Genomic DNA, 12064 nt, shown 5'->3' on the forward strand with positions numbered 1-12064 from the left:
GCTAGAATTGATGAATATAATGAATATAGCACTATATTCTCAATCTTCGTTATATTCTAGCAATACAACCATTAGGAACCCAGCTCAAAGTTGAATTCGCAATGCGATTCATATAACCTGTATTAATTGCATTGCAATTACAACTTAGTCAAATTTGTGACACTGCAGCTTCAGAATGAATCTAAGATGGATGCTGTCCTTGCTTTTTGATGGGAGGTGGGAGGGTCTGGGAGGGAGGGTATGCTGATTGGCTGGAATGTGTCTGCTGACTGTGAAGTACAGGGTCAAAGTTTGCTCAATGATGATGTACAGGGGGCGGACCGAACATCGCATATGTTCACCCACCGCGGCGAACGCGAACAAGCTATCTTCGCCGGGAACTGTTCGCCGGCGAATAGTTCGGGACATCTCTAGTCGTTCATAGTAATAGCCACTTTCTGCCTCTGACAGTCTCTAGCATTTGCCATTCATGCTCTGTTCAGGGCTCCTTTATGAATAAAGGTCCAGCAGTTCTTCTTATTAAAATTTATAGTTTTACTATAAACTCATTACTAGCATATTTTATTACTAGTGTTGATCGAATTGAGTTGTCCGAAGTGGACTTTGATCCAAATTTCAGGGAAAATTCTAATTGCCGCAAAGCCGAATTTCCTCGAGCTTTGAGGTAACAAATCGATTTTCCCAGAAATGGGGTAAAAAAACAATAAAAATCATACTCACCTCATCCATTTGAGTGCAGAGAGCCTGCCACAATCTTGATTAAAGGCCCCACACTAAATATTGTGCGTGTTGATGTATGACGTCACCATGTCGGCAGATGTGATGACATCATCACGCGCCACACGTGATTTTGCTCTGGATACTTACCTCATTCGTGATCAAATGGATGAGGTAAGTATGTTTTTTTTATTTATTTTTAAAATTATAGACCTTAATATTAATGTCAGATGCCGTGATCAGCAATGAAAGCGGCATCTGAAGGGTACAATGACTTGGGTACAATGAGAGCAGAGCAATTGCTGTTCCGTCATTGCACCCACTACTTACGGTACAAAGAAATGCGCTTTGTGGCGAAGTAATTCATCACAAAGATATTTTTTTTGTAAAAATTATTTTCAAGAATTTTGCTCAACACTATTTGTTACTGTAGGTTATATAGATTCTGCAGACTTATAACAATTAAATTTTTTCAAGTGTTCCCTAATGCAGTTGTATATGTGTATAGTGGACATTCAATAACTCTGTGTGCTATAGATTCTTATCAAGAGTTAGACAATGTGAGAAATATTCATTCATGTACCTCAAACAGTTTTCTTTGAATTACCCTTTAAAACAAAGTGAAAGCTTTAAAGCATTATTCCCATCTCCAACATTGATGGCATACTGCTATCAGTGGATATGCCATCAATGTTAGATTGGTTTGAGTACCACATTTAGGACCCACTCCTATCTCTAGAATAGAGCCCCAAGAGAGTAGAGAGCAGTCATGCATGCACTGCCACCCTCTGTTCACCACTATGGGAGTATTGAAAATTGGCGCTCGTTGGCTCAGCCATTTACCTGCAGTCCCATAGCAGTCTATGGAAAAGTGGCTGTGCATACGTGATGTGCTCCTCATTTACCGCTATAGGATTCCTGAAAATAGCCCAGCACACACTCGTTCGCCTATGTTCAGAACTCCCATAGCAATAAATGGAGAGCATGCTGTGCATGCACTGCCACCTCTCCATTCACTTCAGGGGCTCTGTATCTGACATATGTCATAAATGTCTGCCTTTAATAGTCAGTGCTGGGGTCCAAGGCCAACATCTGCATGGAGTTTGTATGTTGTCCCTGTGCTCCCGTGCAGATAATCTGCTTCTCCAAAATTCCAAAGAGATACTGATAAGGAACTTAGTTTGTGAGCTCCACTGGGTATACCAAGCAATGAAAATGTATATAAAGTGCTGCAGAATGTGTCAGTGCTATATAAGTGAGTAAAATACATTTTAAAAAGTGTTCTGCAGTATAATCTGGCTGTAGACATAAGATATCTTTTGACAGGTAGCTATCATCCCTGACCCTGAAAAACAAAGTATAGGAATGGCAAAAAAAATTAAATAAATACATTTAACAAAACTGTTTGATTGTTATTTCCTCATACAGAGACTGGCTGTAGGGCAGTTAGGCAAAGCCCAAAAATATCAGATTGTTAATGTATTACGGTATTTAAAGTCTATTTTTCTAAATCTTACCAACCTAAGGTATTGGGAAGCCTAAGCCTTTCATGGCTGAGATTGGAATTACCCTCGCAGTATAGCTCAAAGCTCTATGTTTATATCGTTCATATCCACTGCTATGGGAGTTATGGAAGCAGTGTAGCACAGTCCACTTAGCTATTTACCGTATTTTTCGCTTTATAAGACGCACCTGATGATAAGACGCACCTAGATTTTTGAGGAGGAAAATAAGAAAAAAAAATTTTTAACCAAAAGGTGTGCTTTTGGAGGGGTTTTGAACTAATGGTATGCTTTTGGAGGGGTTTTGAACTAATGGTGGTCTGTGGATGACGCACTGTTATGGGGGGACCTGTGGGTGACGCACTGTTATGGGGGGACCTGTGGGTGACGCACTCTTATGGGGGGACCTGTGGGTGACGCACTCTTATGGGGGGACCTGTGGGTGACGCACTGTTATGGGGGGACCTGTGGGTGACGCACTACTACGGGGGATGTAGCATCATATATAGCATCTTATGTAATAGGGGTCACTATTTACACAGTGACAATATACTGTGACACATATGATACTGTGACCAGCATAAGATGATCTTATGCTGGTCACAGTATCATGTGTCACAGTATATTGTCCCTGTGTGAATAGTGACCCCCATTACACCACCGGGCACACAGTAGACTTTATATGTAAAATCTTTTAATGGCTCTGCTTTCTTCTATACCAGTACTCACTATGAAAGCAGCAGTCCGGCCAGCACGTGACGTCACTCACTCAGTCAGTCACTCTCCTGCCAGCTTCATTAATGAAGTGGGAGGAGCATGACCTAGTGAGTGACATCACGCGCCGGCAGGACCGCTGCTTTCATAGTGAGTACTGGTATAGAAGAAAGCAGAGTGTAATGAAGCCGTTTTCATATGTAAAGTCTATAATCTTCAAGCAGTGTCTCTGCTTTAAACTAGGGCAATCCTCTGTAGTGCAACTCACTATGAAAGCGGCAGGCAGAGCGGCAGCGTAACCTCGCGATTCTCACTCATTAATGCTCCTCCCACTTCCTTCCCATGAATGAGTGAGAATCGCGAGGTTACGCTGCCGCTCTGCCTGCCGCTTTCATAGTGAGTTGCACTACAGAGGATTGCCCTAGTTTAAAGCAGAGACACTGCTTGAAGATTATAGACTTTACATGTGATAATTACCGTGAGCGGGGTCCGATGTATTTCAGTACAGTGACTGCATCGGGCCCCGCCGCGAGTGTTGCCAGCCTCCGTCCCCTCCTCCCACCCCTCTGATACATTGCGGCTTGCGATGTATCAGCGTGACCAAAGTAAACATGGCAGTGTTCGCTTTATAAGACGCACTGCCATTTTCCCCCCACTTTTGGGGGGGGGAAGTGCGTCTTATAAAGCGAAAAATACGGTATGTGACTCCGGAGACCCCTAGCCATACTTATGAGGGCTATTCAGATCTTAGATATGAAAAGATAAGATCAGAATAATCCTTTAAAGAGGACCTATCAGCTCTTCTAGCATCCAGTTTTAGTAAATACTTGTATTCTTCATGAGATTACAATTCTGGAGCCTTTTATGTCTAGATGCACAATTCCCCTTTCCTCCTAAACAGTTATAAATACATTAAAAACAGGCTTTGCCAGTTGGGGATGTGTCCCAACACTGTCTAATTGGTGTCTAGTAAGGGAAATACCGCCTTGATATGGAGATTTGAAACATGCAGAAGTCAATTTATTCATACATATTCAGGAAGACTAATATGGGAACAACACAGTACAGTGTTATGTGAAATGAGGCTACAGAATTGTTATTTGGTGGGGAATGCAAGAATTTACTAAAGCAGACATGTCAGGAGAGGTTCAATGTCAGTAAAAGTCTTCTGAAAGTGACCCTTCAGCTAAAAAAAAAATAAAAAAATCACATGAACTTGAAAACATAACATGTACATTGTGCCTAACTTTTCATTTTTTCAGCTACAGATTTGTAGGTTCCTGGACTCCAATTCTGTCATCCAAGTTCGAGATGGCCTCATAACTTCTCAGACTACCTGGTATATGATGTGCTTTTGGAAGTCTAGGACACTTCCTGCTGCCCTTGTAATGGCCGGGCTGGTCAAGCAGGAAATGTCTTGAACTGTTGTGGAACAGCGTGCATCATGTAGTCTGAGAAAAAGAGCAGCCATCTTGGATAACAGGGGAGTCCATGAATCTGCAGATCTGTATCTGAAAAGTTGGAAAGGAGGTCGCCAAGTTAGTGTTCTGTTTGTTCCCCAGTTAATGTGATTTTTATTTTTATTCTATAACTGGAGAGTTTCTTTTAGTGTTGAGCATATTTCTATTATTTTACTTGAAAACTATTTTAAAACTGGGATCCAAAGTTGGTACCAATACCAACTGGTATATCGGTACCAAAACCGACTTTGAATTGCAGTTTTAAAATGGTTTTCAAGTTGAGGAATCAAATGCCAAAGTTCTTCACCGCAGTCTTGTGAGACTTCGGACTTAACTAATTTCACCTAAGCAAAGCCCATAGATTTAAATGCTGAAAATAAAATTTGGAGCAAAGCGACATCATATCTCTGATACTAAGCACGCCTCGCTCAACATTATTTGCTTTAATGATCAGGATATGGGTCATAAGGTGTACAAGAAATTTATCCAGTTCTTATTATACATTTAAGCCTTATTTATTTAATGCTGTACAACCGATTTAAAGTTTTTCACCTTGTGTAAATGTGTGTTTTGTTAAATATTATTTCAATGCCTAACAGAACAAAATCAATATGACAATCTTTCATATTTGCTTTAGTTATAGTGGTACTTTATGTAGCATTAAGAAGACAGAAAAAGAAAGATGCTCTGATGACTTCGAAAGAAGATATAAGAGATAATGTAATTCATTATGATGACGAAGGAGGTGGGGAAGAAGACACTCAGGCCTTTGACATTGGGGCTCTAAGAAATCCAAAGGTAATTGAAGACAATAAGGGACGCAGAGACATAAAGCCTGAACCTTTGTGTTTGCCTCGTCATAAACCACCAGCGGAATACAATAGTGACATCAGAGATTTCATCAATGAAAGGCTGCAGGAGCATGATGTTGATCCAAATGCTCCACCATATGACTCACTAGCAACATATGCCTATGAAGGCTCTGGATCAGTAGCTGAATCATTGAGCACCATAGAGTCACCTAGTATGGAAACAGATCAGGATTATGATTTTTTAAGTGACTGGGGCCCTCGATTTAAAAGCTTGGCAGAAATGTTTGGAGAAGAAACTTTCAACAAAGAGAAAATCACTTAATTTACAAATGTGGCAAGCAATCAAAAAGCTTTATCTAGACTATGTAAAAAAGTTTTATATTAAAATGCTAAAATATTTATCATACTGTCAGTTTTTGTTTGTTTCACAACTGGAAGATTAATTCTGTAATGAAATTAAAAAAAAATGTTTTTGCTATTTTTCATTAAAGTAAGAAAACTCAGGTGTGATATCTACAATTTACTGAAATGATACTAAGAATAAATTACTGACCATGGTGTAAAGTAAAGATTTTCTGAATACAACTGAGGGGCCTAGAAAAACTTTTATTTCTGCACATATACTGTATCAGGCATTATGCACATTGCAACACCTAGTACAAGAGGCTATAAGGAAACACCCATATTCCCTTTGGTCATGTACTATAGACTCATGTGTTCTTCTTGGTCTGCTGTATAGTTCTCTGCATGGGAACATATTTTCTGGTTGCAATATCTCCAGAATGTCTCATCTGATGGACAAAACCATAATGTTTTATGTTTTCTATCAGATTGTCTGTAGAAAATTCAGCTCTCTGGTATGACTCCATAAGTGTATGGAGTTATTGTAGGGTCCCATTGGTACACCACCAGTTTTAAGTTTACAAGAATTTTATCTTATATTTTCCCCTCTAGCTTTGACTCTTTACTTTCACCTTATAGAATTCCCATGCAAACATTAAAGGGAATCTGTCACCAGCAACCTCCCCTAAAAACTACATAGACATATAGCTATAGTTCACTGATTAAGCACAGTTTTTCTTTTATTGATCTGAGATTCCATTCCTGAGTTATGATACTTTTTTAACCCCTTAGTGACTACCCATACGTGTTTTTACGGCTGTCACTAAGGGGCCTTAGGCTGTGCGGCCCAGAACAAGAGCTGCACAAGTCCCCCCGTGCAGCGGGGTGCAGTGGACCAGCTCTCACATGAGAGCTGCGGTCCTGCTCTAACAGCCCAGACCGGCAGGAGTACCGATTTGGGATGTTTAACACTTTACATGCCGTGGACAATGGCACCCACCGCATCTAAAGTGCTGACAGAGGGAGTGGACTCCCTCTGTCTCTCATCGGCACCCTGCAAATGAGGGCGTGAAGGCTGGCTGGGGTCTCATGTAGACCAGACCAGCCTTGACTAATTTCCATTTGATTCTCTGGCACAGCCTGCTGGTCAATGTCAAAATAGTATTGCCATTAAAATGCAATGCAATGCAGTATAGGAAAATACTGTCTGTTATAGTCCACTTGGGGGACTATTAAGTGGTAAAAAAAAACAAAAAAAAAAAACGTTAATTAAATAAAACAATTTCATAAAAAATACGCTTTTTTTCCATTGAAAAAATGCTTTTCAATGAAAAAAATAGCAAAAAAGAAATATCTCCCATATGTTTGGTATTTCCGCGTCCATAACGACCCAGACTACATAAATATAACGTAAATTATCCCCTATGGTGAATGCCATAAAAATAAATAAAAAATGACAGATTTGCAAATTTATTCTTAGTTGCCGCCAAAAAAACGTAATAACAAGCAATCAAAAAGCGTCATTTACTCCAAAATGATACCAATGAAAAATACAAGTCTTTACGCAAAAAACAAACCCTCACACAACTCTATAGAAAGAAAAAGAAAAAAGTCATGGGTTTTGGGAAGCAGAGATGCAAAAACATTTTTTTTTTCCTTTAAAAAAGGGGGTTTTATTGCAAAAAAGTAGTAAAACATAAAAAAAACCTATATGCATTTGGTATAATTGTAATTGAACTGATCCAGAGAATAAAGATATTGTGTTATTTACACCAAAAAATGAATGCCGTAAAATTTATAACGTAAAAACGCAGTCGCAATTTTAGTTTTTCCCATCTCCGTCCCAGAAAGAGTTAATAAAAGTTGATCAGAAAGTTATGCATACCCCAAAATGGCGCCATTAAAAACTAAAACTTTTCTTGCAAAAAACAAGCCTTCATACAGCCACAGTATATAGACGGAAAAATAAAAAAGTTATAGCTCTTGGAACGCGACGATGAAAAAAGGAATAAAAGCGCTTGGTCAGTAAGGCCAAAAACAGGCTGGTCAATAAGGTGTTAATGTGCACTAATGTTGCAATCAAGCTTTGCCTGGTCATGTCAATCAAAGCAGCAAGAGAGGAGCTGTCCACAGAAAGGAGTTGAGCTTGGAGGCAAAAAGAGCAATGGTAATGCCCAGGGGTGGATTGGCCATAGACCCTATAGGGAAATTTCCCAGTGGTCTGATGCCCAGGGGGCCACCCGAGCTCTCCTGATGGCTGCAGGCCAGGTACATAATGATCAGAGACAGTCAGAAATCAATCAAGCGTATAACCAGGTAGAGTGAAGGGAAAGGTTAGGATTCCAAAGAAGAATTGCATGTGTTGTGTACAATAGAGAGAAGAAGGGCAGGTGACAGACAGTGAGAGAGTAGACAGGACCTGTGGCTATGCCTGCTATCAGAAGTTCTAAGCAAATACTTTAATTCCCCCCAACCCCCCATTTTCACAGAAATCCTTGTTTGTTTTTTGTCGGGTTTAATATAATTAAGTAGTGTGTATATAAATATATATATATATATATATATATATATATATATATATATATATTACTGCAGCAATACCCAGGGTGTGGCAGCAATCTACATGTGTGTATTAATTGAAATTGATTGTCAAACCTCAGTCATCTATTTACGTATGTTCCGTTTCCACATGGTTGCAATTCACATTTTTTGGAGGATTACATTTAATTAAGCATCATATTTATGTGATTACTTACTGCAGCAATGTTCACCGTGTGGCTGAAATATACTTGTGTGTGTTAAGTTGAAATTGAGAGTTATGCTTCAATTGTTGGTTTACGTATTTTCAGTTTCCACATGGTTACAATTTATTTTTTTATTTTTTTGGGGGGCGGAGTGTTGTTTTAATTAAGAAGGATATATACATGATTACTGATGGTGTGGCAGCAATCTACCTGTGTATATTAAGTTGAAAGTCATCATCAAACCTCAGCCATACATTTATATCTTTTCAGTATCCACATGGTGGGAGTTAAATTTTTTTTGTGGGGTTCCATTTTATTAAAGAAGTTGGCCACTTTCTGGCTATTGTTGACCAATGTGCTTGTGAAATGATTATATGACACTTACTATATATCTTATGGAGGTCTGGTCCATAAAATGGCTGCTGATGGAAGGTCATGTGACCAGGGAAATCAACTACATGTGATGTCTACTCCATTTAAACACACTCTTATACTGAACTCCCAACAGAATAAGTACAGATGGCTAGTGTTGAGCGCGAAAATTCGAATAGCAAATTTTAATCGCGAATATCTGCACTTCGAAATTTTGCGAATATTTAGCATTCGAAAATTTGAATATTCTTTTTTTTTATTTATTCCACAGTACACATGATCCCTGCCTGCTTCTAGCTTGTGGGCCATTGAGAAAGCTGCAAGAGCTTAGCAACGTCCTTAGCAACCAATAGGAAAGCTGCCTACCCACAGCCATTTTGGACTGTTTCATGCAGTTGTGAGAGAGAGAGGAGTGTGATCTTTGTGCTGTGCTCAATTCCTGCGACATCTGATACCTCATATATATAATCCAGATAGTGTTAGATAGTGTAGGTTAGTCAGTGAATCGTGTAGCTGATAGGTTCCAGTGTAGGGTGTTAGGGACATTATATAGTTAGCTCATATATACACTCACCTAAAGAATTATTAGGAACACCTGTTCTATTTCTCATTAATGCAATTATCTAGTCAACCAATCACATGGCAGTTGCTTCAATGCATTTAGGGGTGTGGTCCTGGTCAAGACAATCTCCTGAACTCCAAACTGAATGTCAGAATGGGAAGAAAGGTGATTTAAGCAATTTTGAGCGTGGCATGGTTGTTGGTGCCAGACAGGCCGGTCTGAGTATTTCACAATCTGTTCAGTTACTGGGATTTTCACGCACAACCATTTCTAGGGTTTACAAAGAATGGTGTGAAAAGGGAAAAACATCCAGTATGCGGCAGTCCTGTGAGCAAAAATGCCTTGTGGATGCTAGAGGTCAGAGGAGAATGGGCCGACTGATTCAAGCTGATAGAAGAGCAACTTTGACTGAAATAACCACTCGTTACAACCGAGGTATGCAGCATAGCATTTGTGAAGCCACAACACGCACAACCTTGAGGCGGATGGGCTACAACAGCAGAAGACCCCACCGGGTACCACTCATCTCCACTACAAATAGGAAAAAGAGGCTACAATTTGCACGAGCTCACCAAAATTGGACTGGAAAAATGTTGCCTGGTCTGATGAGTCTCGATTTCTGTTGAGACATTCAAATGGTAGAGTCCGAATTTAGCGTAAACAGAATGAGAACATGTATCCATCCTCTGATGGCTACTTCCAGCAGGATAATGCACCACAAAGCTCGAATCATTTCAAATTGGTTTCTTGAACATGACAATGAGTTGACTGTACTAAAATGGCCCCAACAGTCACCAGATCTCAACCCAATAGAGCATCTTTGGGATGTGGTGGAACGGGAGCTTCGTGCCCTGGATGTGCATCCCTCAAATCTCCATCAACTGCAAGATGCTATCCTATCAATATGGGCCAACATTTCTAAAGAATGCTATCAGCACCTTGTTGAATCGATGCCACATGGAATTAAGGCAGTTTTGAAGGCAAAAGGGGGTCCAACACTGTATTAGTATGGTGTTCCTAATAATACTTTAGGTGAGTGTATATATATATACATTTGTTATAATTAAGGGTGAGCGAATTGAGCTATGGATCCAATATCCAAAGTTAATTCGTTATTTAGTTTAGTTTTAAAGCTGTACGGAGAAAACCCAAGAAAACCCCTTTAATCTAACTGAAAATTTGATAAAATAAAGCAATAGCTGATAAAACAAGCATAACAAGGGAAAGCCTTATCTTCCATTGCTAAGCTTTGCTCTGTGGTGGAGTAATTAGATACCAATTTCTTCACCTGATGTCTAATTTATATACAGGTGAAACTTGAAAGATTAGAATATTGTGCCAAGTTGATTTATTTCAGTAATGCAACTTAAAAGGTGAAACTAATATATGAGATAGACTCATTACATGCAAAGAGAGATATTTCAAGCCTTTATCTATACTAATAAAAGCCCTGTGTACGTGCTCAGGGCTGTTGTCCGTGCGTGTGTGCCGATTAGTGAAGTGCGCATGCGCGTCGCACAAACCAATCAGCACACACTCCATCGGATCGGAGTTTTCTCCAATCCGATGGTATATTTTAACTTGAAGCGTCCCTATCACTATGGGAACACCTCTATGTTAGAATATACCATCGGATTTGAGTTAGATCGTGAAAACTCAGATCCGACAGTGTATTCTAACACAGAGGCGTTCCCATGGTGATGGGGACGCTTCAAGTTAGAATATACTAAGAACTGTGTACATAACTGCCCCCTGCTGCCTGGCAGCACCCGATTTCTTACAGGGGGCTGTGATCCGCACAATTAACCCCTCAGGTGCCACACCTGAGGGGTTAATTGTGCGGATCTCAGCCCCCTGATCGGGTGCTGCCATGCAGCAGGGGCCAGACCCCCCTCCTTCCCCAGTATTAAAAGCATTGGTGGCCAGCGCAGCCCCCCCTCCTTCCCCAGTATTAAAAGCATTGGTGGCCAGTGCACCCCCCCTTTATGCGCCGCACAGACCTGTCACTTACCAGTAGGATGAGCGCCAGCCGGCGACAGACAGCGCATGTAAGTATAAGCTAAGTAACCATGGCAGCCAGGACTTCAGTAGCGTCCTGGCTGCCATGGTAACCGATCGGAGCCCCAGCGATTAAACTGGGACTCCGATCGGAAATGCCGCTCCGCTGCCACCAATGATGGGGGGAGGGGGGTTGTTAGCCTGTGGCCACTGCCACCAATGCTTTTAATACTGGGGAGGGAGGGAGGGGGGGCGCACTGGCCACCAACGCTTTTAATACTGGGGAGGGAGGGGCCGCACTGGCCACCAATGCTTTTAATACTGGGGAGGGAGGGAGGGGGGGCGCACTGGCCACCAACGCTTTTAATACTGGGGAGGGAGGGGGGGTGGCGCACTGGCCACCAATGCTTTTAATACTGGGGAGGGAGGGGGGCCGCACTGGCCACCAATGCTTTTAATACTGGAGAGGGAGGGGCCGCACTGGCCACCGATGCTTTTAATACTGGGGAGAGGGGCGCACAAACCAATCAGCACACACTCCACACACACACAGCAGGGACCGCCCAAAGCACCGTGCCGCCGGCCAATAAAAACACGGCGCATCACATGCAGCCCGGACAGCCCACAGCAGCGCGGCCGTCCAATCAAAGTCGCCGCCCGGACCGCCCACAATTGCGCCAGCCAATAAACACACGGCGCACCACACGCTGTACGGACCGCCCACAGCATGGAGCCGTCCAATCACACCATCCCACAACTGGGCCGCTGGCCAATAACCGCCTCTTATGGTGTGTGGTGTCAGTTGGAGCAGAGTGCATAAGAAGCAGAGTGCATAAGAAGC

At 41.5% G+C, this 12064-nt stretch overlaps 1 protein-coding gene across 1 annotated transcript in view; it reads left to right on the top strand.

Annotated features, from left to right (window-relative positions):
- Positions 1-5527, top strand: part of CDH12 (cadherin 12) — a 456943-nt gene extending 451416 nt beyond the window's left edge. The window contains exon 12 of the mRNA XM_040432577.1: positions 5031-5527. Within this exon, the coding sequence (XP_040288511.1) occupies positions 5031-5527 (497 nt within the window). The remainder of the gene's footprint in view (positions 1-5030) is intronic.
- Positions 5528-12064: the final 6537 nt, after the last annotated feature.

The sequence above is a fragment of the Bufo bufo genome, chromosome 5 (genome assembly GCF_905171765.1).
Source record: "Bufo bufo chromosome 5, aBufBuf1.1, whole genome shotgun sequence".
Classification (NCBI taxonomy): domain Eukaryota; kingdom Metazoa; phylum Chordata; class Amphibia; order Anura; family Bufonidae; genus Bufo; species Bufo bufo.